The 13,759-nt window shown below is 42.0% G+C and overlaps 1 protein-coding gene across 1 annotated transcript; it reads left to right on the forward strand.

Moving 5' to 3' along the window:
• Positions 1-7,229: 7,229 nt before the first annotated feature.
• On the forward strand, positions 7,230-10,395 carry LOC139190881 (uncharacterized). Its single transcript, XM_070811372.1, has 5 exons — positions 7,230-7,809; positions 7,900-8,379; positions 8,819-9,540; positions 9,838-9,949; positions 10,355-10,395. The coding sequence occupies exons 1-5, from the start codon at positions 7,230-7,232 to the stop codon at positions 10,393-10,395; spliced, it is 1,935 nt and encodes a 644-aa protein (XP_070667473.1).
• The last annotated feature ends 3,364 nt before the right edge of the window (positions 10,396-13,759 follow it).

Raw genomic sequence — 13,759 nt, forward strand, 5'->3', positions numbered from 1 at the left:
ATCACAAGGAAATATGTTGCAGGTCCATGCCCAAGGACAGAGGCCGAAACGGGCACTGATCTAGTGATATGCGAACACGGATGTATCAACGCATAGGTTGTTACGACGTGGCACAGAGATAATGCCTCAGTCATGACGGTTGGATCCGCTACTATACGGTGCAGGGAGACACTAAAGCCCTCTTGGGCTAGTGTCATTCGCGGGTGAAGGATTCAATTCATCTCATAGGGCTATTGAATTGGTCCGAGGCAGCAAAGGCAACCAGTAAGCCCCCAAAAAAAGGTGATGGATGCTGCAGGCCAGAGAATCTATGGCCCACTGAGGCTCAGGTAGAGAACCTATGACACCCTAGTGGTGTTAGGTGTGGGTATCGGACAAGAAAAATCTCTGGCGCCGCTTCAGAAGGCTTCCTTTAGTCAGTCATGGCACGGCGATGCACGAGGGTTTAGCTGGAACCTTATTTTTTTGGACGGAAAGCAAGGTTTCGACGTCAGGGGTCTAAGAAAACATAAGGATTCAAAGAATCCTTTGAAAATTCAATGATATGCATTAGATTTTTTGAGAAATCCATCATCACCGATGATGGTTAGGTCCCAAAACACGACAATAGGTAATGGTTTCCCAGGAAAAAAAATGGTGAGGCGATAATTGATTGCAGACTGCGCTGGGGTTCATGAGTTTAATGCCAAAAATGACCGTATTCTCAGATGGAGCACCGAGCTGGGCTCCAGTGCATCGCAGCTCAAAAGCTCGCGTGTGGGCTCATCTCCAGCGACATAGGCTGCTGGCCTAGCAGGCTGGGCACGGCGGTTGGACAGCTGCGGCTCACTAAGGTTTCACGAAAATCCCTAATAATTTTTTTTCGGTTTTAATTCAATTCCAGATTATTAAACGTGCATATTTGACAAATAATTCAATGCATGAACATATATTTGATTTGTCTTCTCCACACCGCATCAAGGTAAGAAAAACTTAATTTGCTTTGTCTCCTTCTTGGGTGGTGCTACAGCGGGGCAGCCTTCGGGGTGATGTAGCACGTCGGCTGGCAGAGCCAAGAGTCTGTTCGGCATAACCCGAGAAGGTGGTGTGGCGAGGGCCACGACTTGTGCTGCTTTGCTTGACTGGAGCCAAAGGCTAGCTGGACATAGGCCTGAGGAAGTGGTATGGCATGGGCCACGATTTGGGCTACCACGTCTGTGTTGCTTGCCAAGAATGACGAAACTGCTTGAGTTTGATTTCTCAGCTACTGTAGATGGAGCAATCGAGGATGGAGCTGCCAAGATTGAAGCTGCTAAAGATGAAATATAGGATGAGCAAACTATTGAATGCAAAGTGGTTGATGCCCCCTAGCCATTTGTTGCTTAGCTGGTCTTCGAGTATTTGATCTTTTAAGTTATGTGGCCTACATAGCAACATGGTAAAGATCTATGGAATATGAAAATCGTTAACTAATCACATCAAAATGAGTAGTTGTGTGGAAAATCATTGGCAGTTTACTCCCTTCTATTGAAGAGTAGACCTAGATGGGCGTCGGAGAATTAGTTTATCATCTCGTACAGAAAAGCTTACCCAGATGGGTGTTGGGAAATTAGTTTACCCTCTCGCATTGGAGAGCAGACCCAGATGTCTGTTAGAGAATTAGTTTACCCTTTCGCACTGGAAAGAAATTAGTTTCTCCTCTCGCACTAGAGAGCTGACCCAGATGGGTGTTGGGGAATTAGTTTACCCTCTTGTACTGGAGAGCAATTAGTTTATCATCTCGCACTGAAGAGATGGTTTATCCTCTCATACTAGAGAGCAGACCCAGATGGGTGTCAAATAATTAATTTACCCTCTTGCACTAGAGAACAATTAGTTTATCCTCTCGCACTGGATAGTAGACCCAGATGGGTGTCGGGGAATTAGTTTACCCTCTCGCACTGCAGAGCAATTAGTTTATCCTTTCACACTGGACAATGAACCAGATGGGTGTCGGGGAATTGGTTTACCCTCTCACATTGGAGAGTTTACCCAGATGGGTGTCAGAGGATTGGTTTATCCTCTCACACTAGAGAGCATGGAAGTCGTTGTCGTGAGCGCAGCTGAGGAAAGCTAGATGGCTAGATAATTGAAACAATCCTTAGAGGTCTTGTTCGGCGATCTGCTTAAGACTTTGAATTGCTTATGGAACCTGCGTAATGGTGTAAATGGGAAATACAGTAAGCTGCTCATGGACCTTCTCTAAGTACTGCGTCATCCTTAAATGTTTCATCATGTGTTCTTCTGAGGCTTGGTTGGTGATCAACTAAGAATATGAATGGATTGCATACTTCTTCACCACTAAGTCTTTCGCTAGCAGGGGTTGCTAGTAAAGCCTCGTATTCTACTCCATCATTAGATGCTTCGAAGTTTCAAGTATCGTGGGCTTGGTCGGCACGGTTAAGAGGTTCAAGGTAAGATAGGCACGGTTGGGAGTCGTGGTGCTAGATCGACACGGCTATGAGCCATGGTGATAGATTGAAGGCGGCCAGGAATTGTGGAGTCAGGGGTCAACTTCGGCTAGGTTGTGTGTAGAAAGAGGAATTGGATCACTAGATCTGTGTTACTCGGCTACTGGTGATGTGTTGCTCCGGTATTGAATCGTCTTAAGTAAGGAAGATAAAACCTGCCCCTGGTTCTATATGGTTAGGCTGATGTGTCCTTTTGGTACTTGTTTGCCCTCGACGGGCCATTACGCTAAGTTGCTTCATTTTTCAAAACAAAAGTAATCTTGGTATCTACCAGTATATGTGGGATGGTTTCGTTTGCTCAGTCAATGAAATGTGACCTACTTATGTTGGTCATGTCTCGTCGAAGCACCTCCTCAGTAGCTTTGTTGTGCTGGAAATCGCATAATTGTTTGGTTGGGAGTCTCTCAACTTCTTTCTAAATTTACCTATTGGTCTAGTCTACTCTTCCCTGTATTCGGCTCGTCAATGCAGCAACTGCGGTGCATATGGTACGTTATTGGCAGGCGAACATGTTACTCGTAAGCTGCCAGTTAAACTTGAGCCGAATTGAGTGATTGCTTTTCTTTGTCAGTTGTGCTGCCTACTCTAATGTAAGGTGGATGATGCTCTTTCCGAGCCTAACCTCGAACGAACACTTCACCTAAAAGATTGTCCATGTTAATAATCAGAGTGTGGCCTCAACCATGAATATATGCTCATTTGTGGGCTTAATCGAGAGTGCACGTTTCTTCGTGCGCTAAGACGAGAGTATACGTTATCCCTAAGACCCAGGCAGGAGTGTACACTGCCAAAACACTCTGTTCGTGGCTAGTTAAAGGGTTGCTTACCGGGACACTGCTAGAGAGGTTCATTGTCTACCTTTGTCCTACTTTGAGACACCTCATCTAGGGCACGCTGCATCTCGGTACCCTACAAAAGATGATTCACCAAACTCGTCTAATGCGCTAGGGATCTTGTTAACTCTATGACTTGTTGGGATAAGTGTTGTTTACCATGCGGGATTAAAGAATTTGGATGGTAGGTTTCTCTATAGGTGGTAAAAGTGTAGTGGACTCCATGTGCAAAATTTTGAGCCAGGATAGTTCAATCCATAGAAACTCGGGGTGAAAATGCCCTTGGTTCAATTGTCAATCCATAAATCTAAAGACGGGATGGTTGAATTGGTCCTAGACTGGTAGGGATCGCCAAGTAACCCACGGGAGCAGGTTGGGCTGCGAAAATGGGCTAAGCCATGTGTGGGGTGCATGGGCGCGATGCGGTGCTAAGAGCTCATTGGATCTGCGTTGTTGAGGCTGTGGCCTGGGCTGAAAGGATAGTTGGTGCGACTCGGGCCTGTGATGCGCCTTGGGCCTACGTTGCTAGGGTAACGACTTGGGCTAGCTCGTGACGGGCGTGCCTCTGCTGCCTTGCAGCATGGGCTGTTTGGGCAACCTTCTGGGCTGTTAGAGCAGCTGCTCCCTGCTATTTGTAAACTTGATGCCATGGAGCTAGCCCACTCCCCACTGCCACGGTGGTCCATGTGGCTGCCATAGTGGTGGTGCTTCGTGGTGTCAAATTTGCTCATCTTGCCATTACATTGAGCCTCGTGGATTGTCGTGATAGGGCTACGTCTCATCCTCCATCATTTGATCCGGATCTTTGAACGTAGGAAGTTCCGTTCATCTTGGTTTTCAAATTTCCTGTCATTGTATTTTTCCCTTACCTCTATTCAAAGAATTAAAAAAATCTAGGAATAAGAAAGTATGAAATTTTTTATCAACGAACGAGAAATGAGAAACATTGAATGTGAGAGTCTTCTTCGAGCGTGTGAATCAAACTTTCAATGAAAGCACCAATTTGTGGATGCAAATTTCCACCATCTTCTCCTTTGACGAAAATGCACCTGCAAAATAATAACACCTAAGATTAAGGCCAAAATCCTCACGCACCCACGATGAATGGGGGGCTTTGGCCAAAAAATCTCCGATGCCAAAGTTAGAATTATGAAAAGGATGTGTTTGGGAGTTTGTGGGTAGCAAATGGCTTAACTTTTTAGTGGGATAATATGGCTATTTACAGGGGAGTGGCCGGCTTTTAGGGTAAGGAGTGGTTGGCCATATATGGTGGTAATTGAAGAATAATTGCAAGATATTATTTGACATAATATTTTGCAATTAACATGACAATTATTCCTAAATTAAATAGGAAGTTTAAGGAGTTACCTTTTGAATAAAATCAATAAGGGATTGATAGGGAGTGATGAGAAGGATATGAATAAATACCATATTGATCACCTTTGACACTTCCTTGATTGAGTCGTTATTGTCCGTTGCATGCTCATAGGAATCCTGGTGTGCCTCGAGGGTAATTGTCACAGCCCGTTCCGGAATTTCATATTCGTTGATATGAAATGACAGAACTGCCCTTGACGATTGATAAGGTACGTGTAACCTTAAATTGATTAATTCATACACTCTTAAGTTTTTGGTAAATGAGAGTTGGATTAAAAAAAAATTGGTATTCAATTTGTGTGGCTAGGGACTTAAGGAATTGGACTGTTTTGGATGGACCACACACACACGAGACAAACATTCATCCCGTGCTCTCTCTCTCTTCCCTCTCAGTTTCTCTCTCTCTCTTCCTCTTGAAATTGCACGGACAAGGCACCAAATCCCATAAATCTCCACGGATCGACGCCAAAAAGGTGAGTTTCTTCATCCTTACAACCTCTTGAGTTGAATGGTACCATTTTTAGAACTGGAAGCCTTCAATATCATCGTGAAACCATAACCCCAAAAATGTGCATTGTTCATGCACACGTGAAATGTTGATTTTTAGGGAATTTCAAGCTCACAGTGAGCTTAGTGAGGTCCCAAGGAAGCACGGAGTACTTAGTTTGAAGGTTTTGGACGTCGGGATCGTAGGGTTCGAACTTGGCCGGTTTTCTTGGAGTTTCTCTGGTGAGATTTCGTAATTTTTAGAATCTTAAACTAGTACAACGTGATTCTACATACTTAGGGCTTCATTTTGATATAAAATTCGTAAGAAATGGTTGAGAAATGACGGAGAACAAGCAGATTGAAAAATCTTCAGTTTTCAGCCGCCGGCGAAACCAGTCCGGCGACTGGAGGAAGAAGATGTCGCGAGTGGGGGCGCGTGGGTCCGTGTCCCTCCCGGCACGTGGGGGCGCGTACAGCATTGGAAATTTTTTCTGAAAATACCTCGATGTCCATGACGTCGAGTAGGTCACTATGGTATATTCATATACCCAATTTGAGCATCGTATGAGAAGTTATTACGTATTGTCGGTTATGTGCTTTAAATAACGTTTTTATAGTTGTTTCACATATAGGTGAGACCTATCCCGAGGACGAGCGCATTCAAGGGCGTCACGGGGGTTACGACCCTTCGACATACTAGTGAATGGGCCGTTATTTTCTGTATTTACCTATATACTATTGATTTTTCCCGGAAATTGAATTTAAATGAAAGTATGTTTTAAAATGCCATGCATGCATATTATGAAATATTTGAGTTAGTAATTGATGCATATATATATGTGAAATGGTGTTGTGGACGCATAGGTGAGTATCAGGTGAGTTTTATGTTAATGATGTGATTTATTGTGATGTGAATTGTATTGAAAGCTTAAACCTGCACCTCTGGTGTTAGTGCTTATATTATTCACCCCGCACCACACGCTCACCTTGGATCCAAGTAGGTGTATGTCGTACAGACCATTAGAGGGTTCCAACATGTCGTACAGACCATGAAAGGTGGTTCCGACTTGTAGGTGATTTTAGATTATTATACAGTTGTTGATGAGAGAAGCACTAGAGCGTATTCTTACACCATTCTTGTCGTACAGACTACTTCAGGTAGTTCCGATTTATGTGTAGAGTAGCGCCGTACAGGTCATTGTGGTGACTCCGGTTGGATTGGATATTGAGCTATAGAACTAACCGTACAGGACCAACTGCAGGGTCTTCGGTTGATTAATTATTTCACCTGTTATAATGTTGCATCCTTATTCTATTATTGACGCTTATAGCATGGCATACTTTCTGGTTTTTGATAAAGATTGGTGATTTGAGATATTTGAAGAATTATATGCATATTATGTTATTGTCTGGGAAAGTATATAGGTTTTACAGTGAGGGGTTAGAAATGTTGTTAAATGAAATGTTTTCGAAAAGCTTTGTTTTACTGACCCACTCAATTTTGTTTTCACCCCTCCAGGTTCTAGTTAGCGGTGTGGTGGCTCACGAGGATTCCCACGGCGTTCTGACAGACTACATAAATGTAGGACTCACCTCCGGGTGTTGTAATTTAGATATGGTCCTACTTGATTGCACTTAGTACTTATGCTCTGAATATGTGTGTTTCACACTTAAACTCACTCTAGCATGTTACTTGGATATTATTGCTAGTAGTTGGTTTTTATTCCTTCGTATTTCTCTTATCTATTGCTTCCGCGTCGCACTTTTGGTTACGTCACGCCCACGTGACGGCCAACATGCCTTGATTCTAGGATCGGGGTGTGTCAGTTTGGTATGAGAGCCTAAGTTTGCAATCCTGTATAAATTGTTATTACTCTAATGATCTTTTGATGTCTTCTGTCAGAACTATGCCGCCTCGTAGGTAATCACGTCGTGCTTTTGAGCCTAATTTCCCTGATATAACCCAATTAGGGGAAGCGATGGCCCATGCCTTTCAGAATGCAATCCGTCATCCTCCTCCTTAGAGAACACCCCTGAGACTATGTATAATCTGAAATTAGACCGCTTCATGGGTAATGAGGGTCATGAAGGGGCAGAAAAGTGGTTAGACCATGTTGAGAAGACTTTTCAGGTGATGCAGAGTCAAGGGAATCTTCCTACTAGTAGATGGGTTGAGACCACTACTTGGTTTTTAGGGCGAGAGCCAGCAGCTTGGTGGGTAAATCAAACTCAGTTTATGTCACCTGAGATGACAGCCAATTGGGAAGTATTCAAAGAGAATTTTAAGAAAAGATTTGTTCCCCCGAAGTACATTGATCGTAAGAAGCAGGAGTTCACACAATTGAAGCAAAAAAATATGTCGGCGCATGAGTATTACAGGAAGTTTACAGACTTATCTCGCTATGATCCTGATACAGCTGGTAATCAGGTAGAGATGCTTCGCCGTTTTAAGTTGGGAACTAAGAGGAAATGGCGGACATTTGCTAGTGCAATTCCTTGTACTACTTATCATGAGTTTTCTGAGATCTTGGTTCGGATGGAGGATTCCGGCAACCTTCCTAGTAATAGTGAGGAAGATGAAGATAAGAATGATAATCAGAGGAAAGATGACAGGGCTAAAGGTATCTCCACTTAGGGACCCCGTAAGACACAAAATTTCAAGAAAAGTGGAGCGAGCTCGAGTTCTTCCAGCGGAGGATTTAGTGTCACAGGCCCGAGAAGAAGTGGAAGATTTGCTGGCGGACCCAAGTTTCAGAGGCAGAGAGACTTTGGTGGTGCTGGTGGTTCTGGTGCTCCGTTGTGCCGCCGTTGTAATTTCAGACATCATGGAGAGTGTAGGAGAAGTGGTGGTGGTTGCTACACTTGTGGACAGATGGGACATAGAGCTGCTCAGTGTCCCCAGAGTCAGCAAAGGTCTCAGCAGTTTGCTATGCCACCACTAGCGCCGATTCAGCAGAACTTTGGATCAATCAGTTATGGTCAGACAGTTCGTGGTGGTGCTTACCACTATCAGGGTGATGCTATTCGCTATGCTTCTGGACAGAATCAGTATTCCCAGGATCCTTATTTTCAGACTGGGTATTCCCAAGATCCTGGAGGTTATACTTCATATCCTTCCATGCCAGCTAGCGGATCTCAGTGGTATAGGGAGGCCAGCCCCGACAGGGAGTCTAGCCAGACAAGACAGGGACGTACTCTTCAGGGGTGAGGTAATCAAGGTAATAGAGGTCGTGGTGGACGAAAACAAGCTCAGGGACATGTTAATCATATCTCACTGCAAGATGCTCAGAATCATCCGGACTTGATTATGGGTACGTTAAATATTCTTGGTCACTTTGCTAGAGTTTTGATTGATTGTGGTGCTACCCATTCTGTGATTTCTCATACGTTTGCTCAAATGACTCAACCTCACCCTACACCTCTAGGATTTGATTTAGAGTTTGCTATGCCTAGAGGGGACAAATTTTATGTTGATAGTGTTTATCCAGGGTGTCCAGTGATGGTAGATGGTGTAGTTATGCCAGCTAATCTTATTCCGTTAGATATTGTGGATTTTGATGTGATTTTAGGGTCGTGCCCATATAGATTGTTACGGGAAATCAGTTACTTTTCATCGTCCTGGACTACCAGAGGTTACTTTTGTGGGTGAAAGAAGTAGGGTGAGACATGGTGTTATTTCTGCCATGAGAGTAAAGAAGTTGTTATCGAAAGGTTGTCAAGGATACATAGCACATGTGGTGTTAAATGATGTTGTTCCTAATAGTGTGGAGGAAGTTAGAGTAGTCAGGCACTATCCTGATGTATTCCCAGATGATTTGCCTGGATTGCCGCCAGACAGAGATGTGGAGTTTTTGATTGATTTGCTTCCAGGTACGGATCCTATATCTTTGACTCCATATAGGATGGCTCCAGCTGAACTGAGAGAGTTGAAAATTCAGTTACAAGAATTAACTGATAAAGGTTTCATTCAACCTAGTACTTCACCTTGGGGAGCTCCAGTGTTATTTCTAAGAAAGAAAGATGGAACTTTGAGATTATGTATTGATTACAGGCAATTGAATCGGGTAACGATTAAAAACCGTTATCCATTGCCTCATATCGATAATTTATTTGATCAGCTTAAAGGTGCGTGTGTGTTCTCTAAGATCGATTTGAGATCTGGCAATTATCAGTTGAAGATTAAAGATGAAGATGTACCTAAAACGGCTTTCAGGACCCGTTATGAACATTATGAGTTTTTGGTGATGCCATTTGGATTGACTAATGCACCTGCAGCTTTCATGAGGCTAATGATTGAAGTATTCCAGCAATATCTTGATAGGTTTGTCATTGTTTTTATCGATGATATTCTGGTATACTCTAAGTCAAAAGCAGATCATATTCGACATCTTAACTTGGTATTAAAGAAATTGAGGGAGCATCAATTGTATGCCAAGTTTAGCAAATGCCAGTTTTGGTTGAAACAAGTGGCGTTTTTGGGACATGTAGTATCGGCACAAGGAATTCAAGTAGATTCTCAAAAGATTACAGCAGTGGAGAATTGGGAACAGCCACGAACCGTCACTGAGGTGCAGAGTTTTCTTGGTCTAGTAGGTTATTATCGACGGTTTGTTCAAGATTTTTCTATGATTGCTTTACCACTAACGAAGTTAACCAGGAAGGATGTTAAGTTCGAGTGGGACGAGAATTGTGTGCAAAGTTTCCAGCAGCTGAAATATTGCCTCACATATGCTCCAGTATTGGTACTTCCTGATGATAGCGGTAACTTTGAGATTTACAGTGACGCTTCCTTGAATGGTTTGGGATGTGTCTTGATGTAGCATAATAGAGTGATCGCCTATGCTTCTCGACAGTTGAAGATTCATGAAAGGAATTATCCTACTCACGATCTTGAGTTGGCAGCCATTGTTTTTGCTTTGAAGATTTGGAGACATTATCTCTATGGTGAGAAATGTAAGATCTTCACAGATCATAAGAGTCTTCAGTATCTTTTTACTCAGCATGATCTTAATCTTCGTCAATGAAGGTGGATGGAGTTACTAAGTGATTATAACTGCACTATTGAGTATCATCCGGGTCGTGCAAATATGGTAGCTGATGCACTGAGTAGGAAACCACAAGGTCGACTTAATGCTTTGTATGCTTGTCGTGTTCCTCTTCTTGCAGATTTGAGAGCTACTGGAGTAAAGTTGGAGTTAGAAGAATGAAGATAAGCTATTCTTGCTAGTTTCCAAGTCAGGCCGGTTTTGGTCGATCATGTACTTGAAGCTCAGATGGTTGATGAAGAGATCCAAGAGATGATCCAATTAAGAAATGAAGGGAAAAAGAAAGACCTCAAGATTCGAGAATCAGATGGCATGCTTATGCAGGAGAACAAAATGTATGTATCGAATAATGAGGAATTAAAGAAGGAAATTTTGGATGAAGCACATTGTTCAGCTTATGCGATGCATCCAGGAGGGACTAAGATGTACCATACCATTCGACCATTTTATTATTAGCTGGGTATGAAAAGGGAAATTGCAGAATATGTTAGTAGGTGTATTGTTTGTCAGCAAGTCAAAGTAGAAAGAAAGAAGCCTTTTGGGCGGATGCAACCACTCCCAGTTCCTCAGTGGAAATGGGAAAATATAACTATGGATTTTATGTATAAGCTTCCACGTACATAGAATGGATTTGATGGCGTTTGGGTGATTGTAGATCGACTTACCAAGTCAGCACACTTCATTCCAGTGAAGGAAAAGTATCCCCTGAATAAATTGGCTAAGTTGTTCATCACGAAGATTGTGAAGTATCATGGAGTTCCAGTGAATATTATTTCTGATCGAGATCCAAGATTTACTTCTAAGTTTTGGATAGCTTTTCAGGAAGCTCTTGGTACGAAACTGCTTTACAACACTGCTTATCATCCTCAAACCGATGGACAATCAGAGAGGAATATTCAGACGTTAGAGAATATGCTGAGATCTTCAGTGTTACAGTTTGGGGATTCTTGGCATGATCACCTAGACTTGATGGAATTTGCCTACAATAATAGTTTTCATTCGAGCATTGGTATGTCACCATTTGAGGCACTTTATGGTAGAGATTGTCGTACGCCATTGTGTTGGTCAGAGGTTGGCGAAAGAGTGCTAGAGGGTCCAGAGATTATGGATGCAACTACTCAAAATGTTCAGGTGATTAAGTCTAACCTGAAAGCAGCCCAGGATCGACAAAAGAGTTTAGCAGATAGACATGCTACTGATCGAGTATATGATGTGGGTAATTTGGTTTTCTTGAAATTGTCACCTTAGAGAGGTGTAGTGCGGTTTGGAAAGAAAGACAAGTTAAGTCCTAAGTACATAGGACCTTATGAGATCACTGAAAAGATTGGTGAAGTTGCTTACAAATTGGAGTTGCCACTGGAGTTATCTAAGGTACATAATGTATTTCATGTCTCAATGCTTCGACATTATGTTTCAGATCCTTCACATGTGTTTCCTCCTCAACATTTGGAGATTAATCCAGATTTGATGTATGATGAGGAACTAGTGACTATCTTGGATTGGAAAGACAAGGTTCTAAGGAATAAGACAGTGAGCTTGGTAAAAGTACTGTGGAGGAACCACTCAGTGGAAGAAGCTACTTGGGAGACGGAAGATCGAATGAGAGAGATGTATCCAAGGTTGTTTTATGAGTATTAAGTGGATTGATTGGTTGTATGAATTTCAAGGACGAAATTCTATAAGGAAGGAAGATTGTCATAGCCCGTTCCGGAATTTCATATTCGTTGATATGAACTGACAAAACTGCCCTTGACGGTTGATAAGCTACGTGTGACCTTAAATTGATTAATTCATACACTCCTAAGTTTTTGGAAAATGAGAGTTGGATTAAAAAAAAAAATGGTATTCAATTTGTGTGGCTAGGGACTTAAGGAATTGGACTGTTTTGGATGTACCACACACACACGGGACAAACATTCATCTCGTGCTCTCTCTCTCTTCCTTCTCAGTTTCTCTCTCTCTCTTCCTCTGGAAATCGCACGGACAAGGCACCAAATCCCACAAATCTCCACGGATTGATGTGAAAAATAAGTTAACACACAAATTAACCCTCTTGTTGACAATTGTAGTATGGATAAGTAGGGATCGTTCTTAAACCGGGGATTAGGAGGGATTGCTAAAACACTCTAAACTGACTCAAATCTGTGAAACAAAGTTTAAAAATACGAAACTAGACTCAAAGAATGCAAAACTAAACTCTAAAACACTAAAACGAACCAAAAGAATCAAAACAGCAACCAAACACTCAAAACTGCCTAAAAACCACTTTCTGGGCAGTTTTGAACACAAAGCATCAAATTGGACGAATTTGGGTTTTAACTTGTACCAAAACACTTAAAAACATAAACCAACACACTTTCCAATTAATCTAGGAATTCAAAATAATTGGGGATTTGATTTGGACGAAAATAAACTTAAATGGCAGATTGTAAGAGAAACAGATTGTAATACAAAGTTATGAAGAATCAATGGATGATGGAATGGCTAAGGGGTTCTTCTCCACACATGAAATATATGCAACCTAAATCGATTTCCAGTTATCAATTGAATAAGTTATGAACCTCGACACTCCAAGTTAATTAGGTCCGCTTAAATTAACCTTCAGATTTCCCTAGAATCATTGAATCGGATGAATATGCATCGCAAACAAATTATTCCTAACAAGTTCTCTATATGAACAGCATGATAAAGACACAAGTTAGAATCATTACGTTCTTTGGAAATCATAAGCATCGACAAGGCATTTATAACTATGGAAAGCATGATACTCTTGCCAGGAATCTACTTAACACGATCGTGACTAGCGACCTTCACTAATTGCGAATATAAATTCATAACGATTAGGTCACATATATAATCATGGTTTTGAATACACCCTTAGCCAAAACAAAATTAGCCAATCATACTTAAAGCAAAACAAAGATTACATGAATTAGACATTAAAATCCAAAGAAAGAAAACACCTAGAATGCTCCAACTTGGCAGCAAGTGCATCCAAGAATTCTCCTTTCCCTTGCTTGCGGCAGATTGGTTTGTGGACAGGTTTTGGGTAGTTTTATGGTGTAGAATGGATGAGGAATGATATAGAAAGGTTTAGGGTGAGTGTGGAGGAGTGTTTGATGGTTGGAGGGTGGTGGAAAACTCGGCAAAGAGGTTGGAATAAGGTGGAGTGGCTGTTATGTTTTCTGGGCACTAAAATGGTGTTTTTGGGGTGTTTTGCTGCCTAAGGTGAGTATGGACGAATTTTCTGCATGAATGATGAATATGGGAGGTTCAACCCTTTGCCAAGGGTTGTAAACATGTATATATAATCCCCAAAAACCCTAGAGAATCAGATTAGGCAGTGGGGGAAATGCACAGCAAAGAGGGTGAATTTGTGGTGTGCAATGGTCCAAGGATGAAAATGGAGCAATGATGCAAAGTATGGAGGGTAAAATGGAGTGGTATTTCAGCTAGGGAGTATGAATGATTGTGTTCATTGCATGGAAATGAAAAGGGGAGGTGAAATGTTTCAGAAATTAGTCAA

This window comes from Malus domestica, chromosome 13 (genome assembly GCF_042453785.1).
Source record: "Malus domestica chromosome 13, GDT2T_hap1".
Classification (NCBI taxonomy): domain Eukaryota; kingdom Viridiplantae; phylum Streptophyta; class Magnoliopsida; order Rosales; family Rosaceae; genus Malus; species Malus domestica.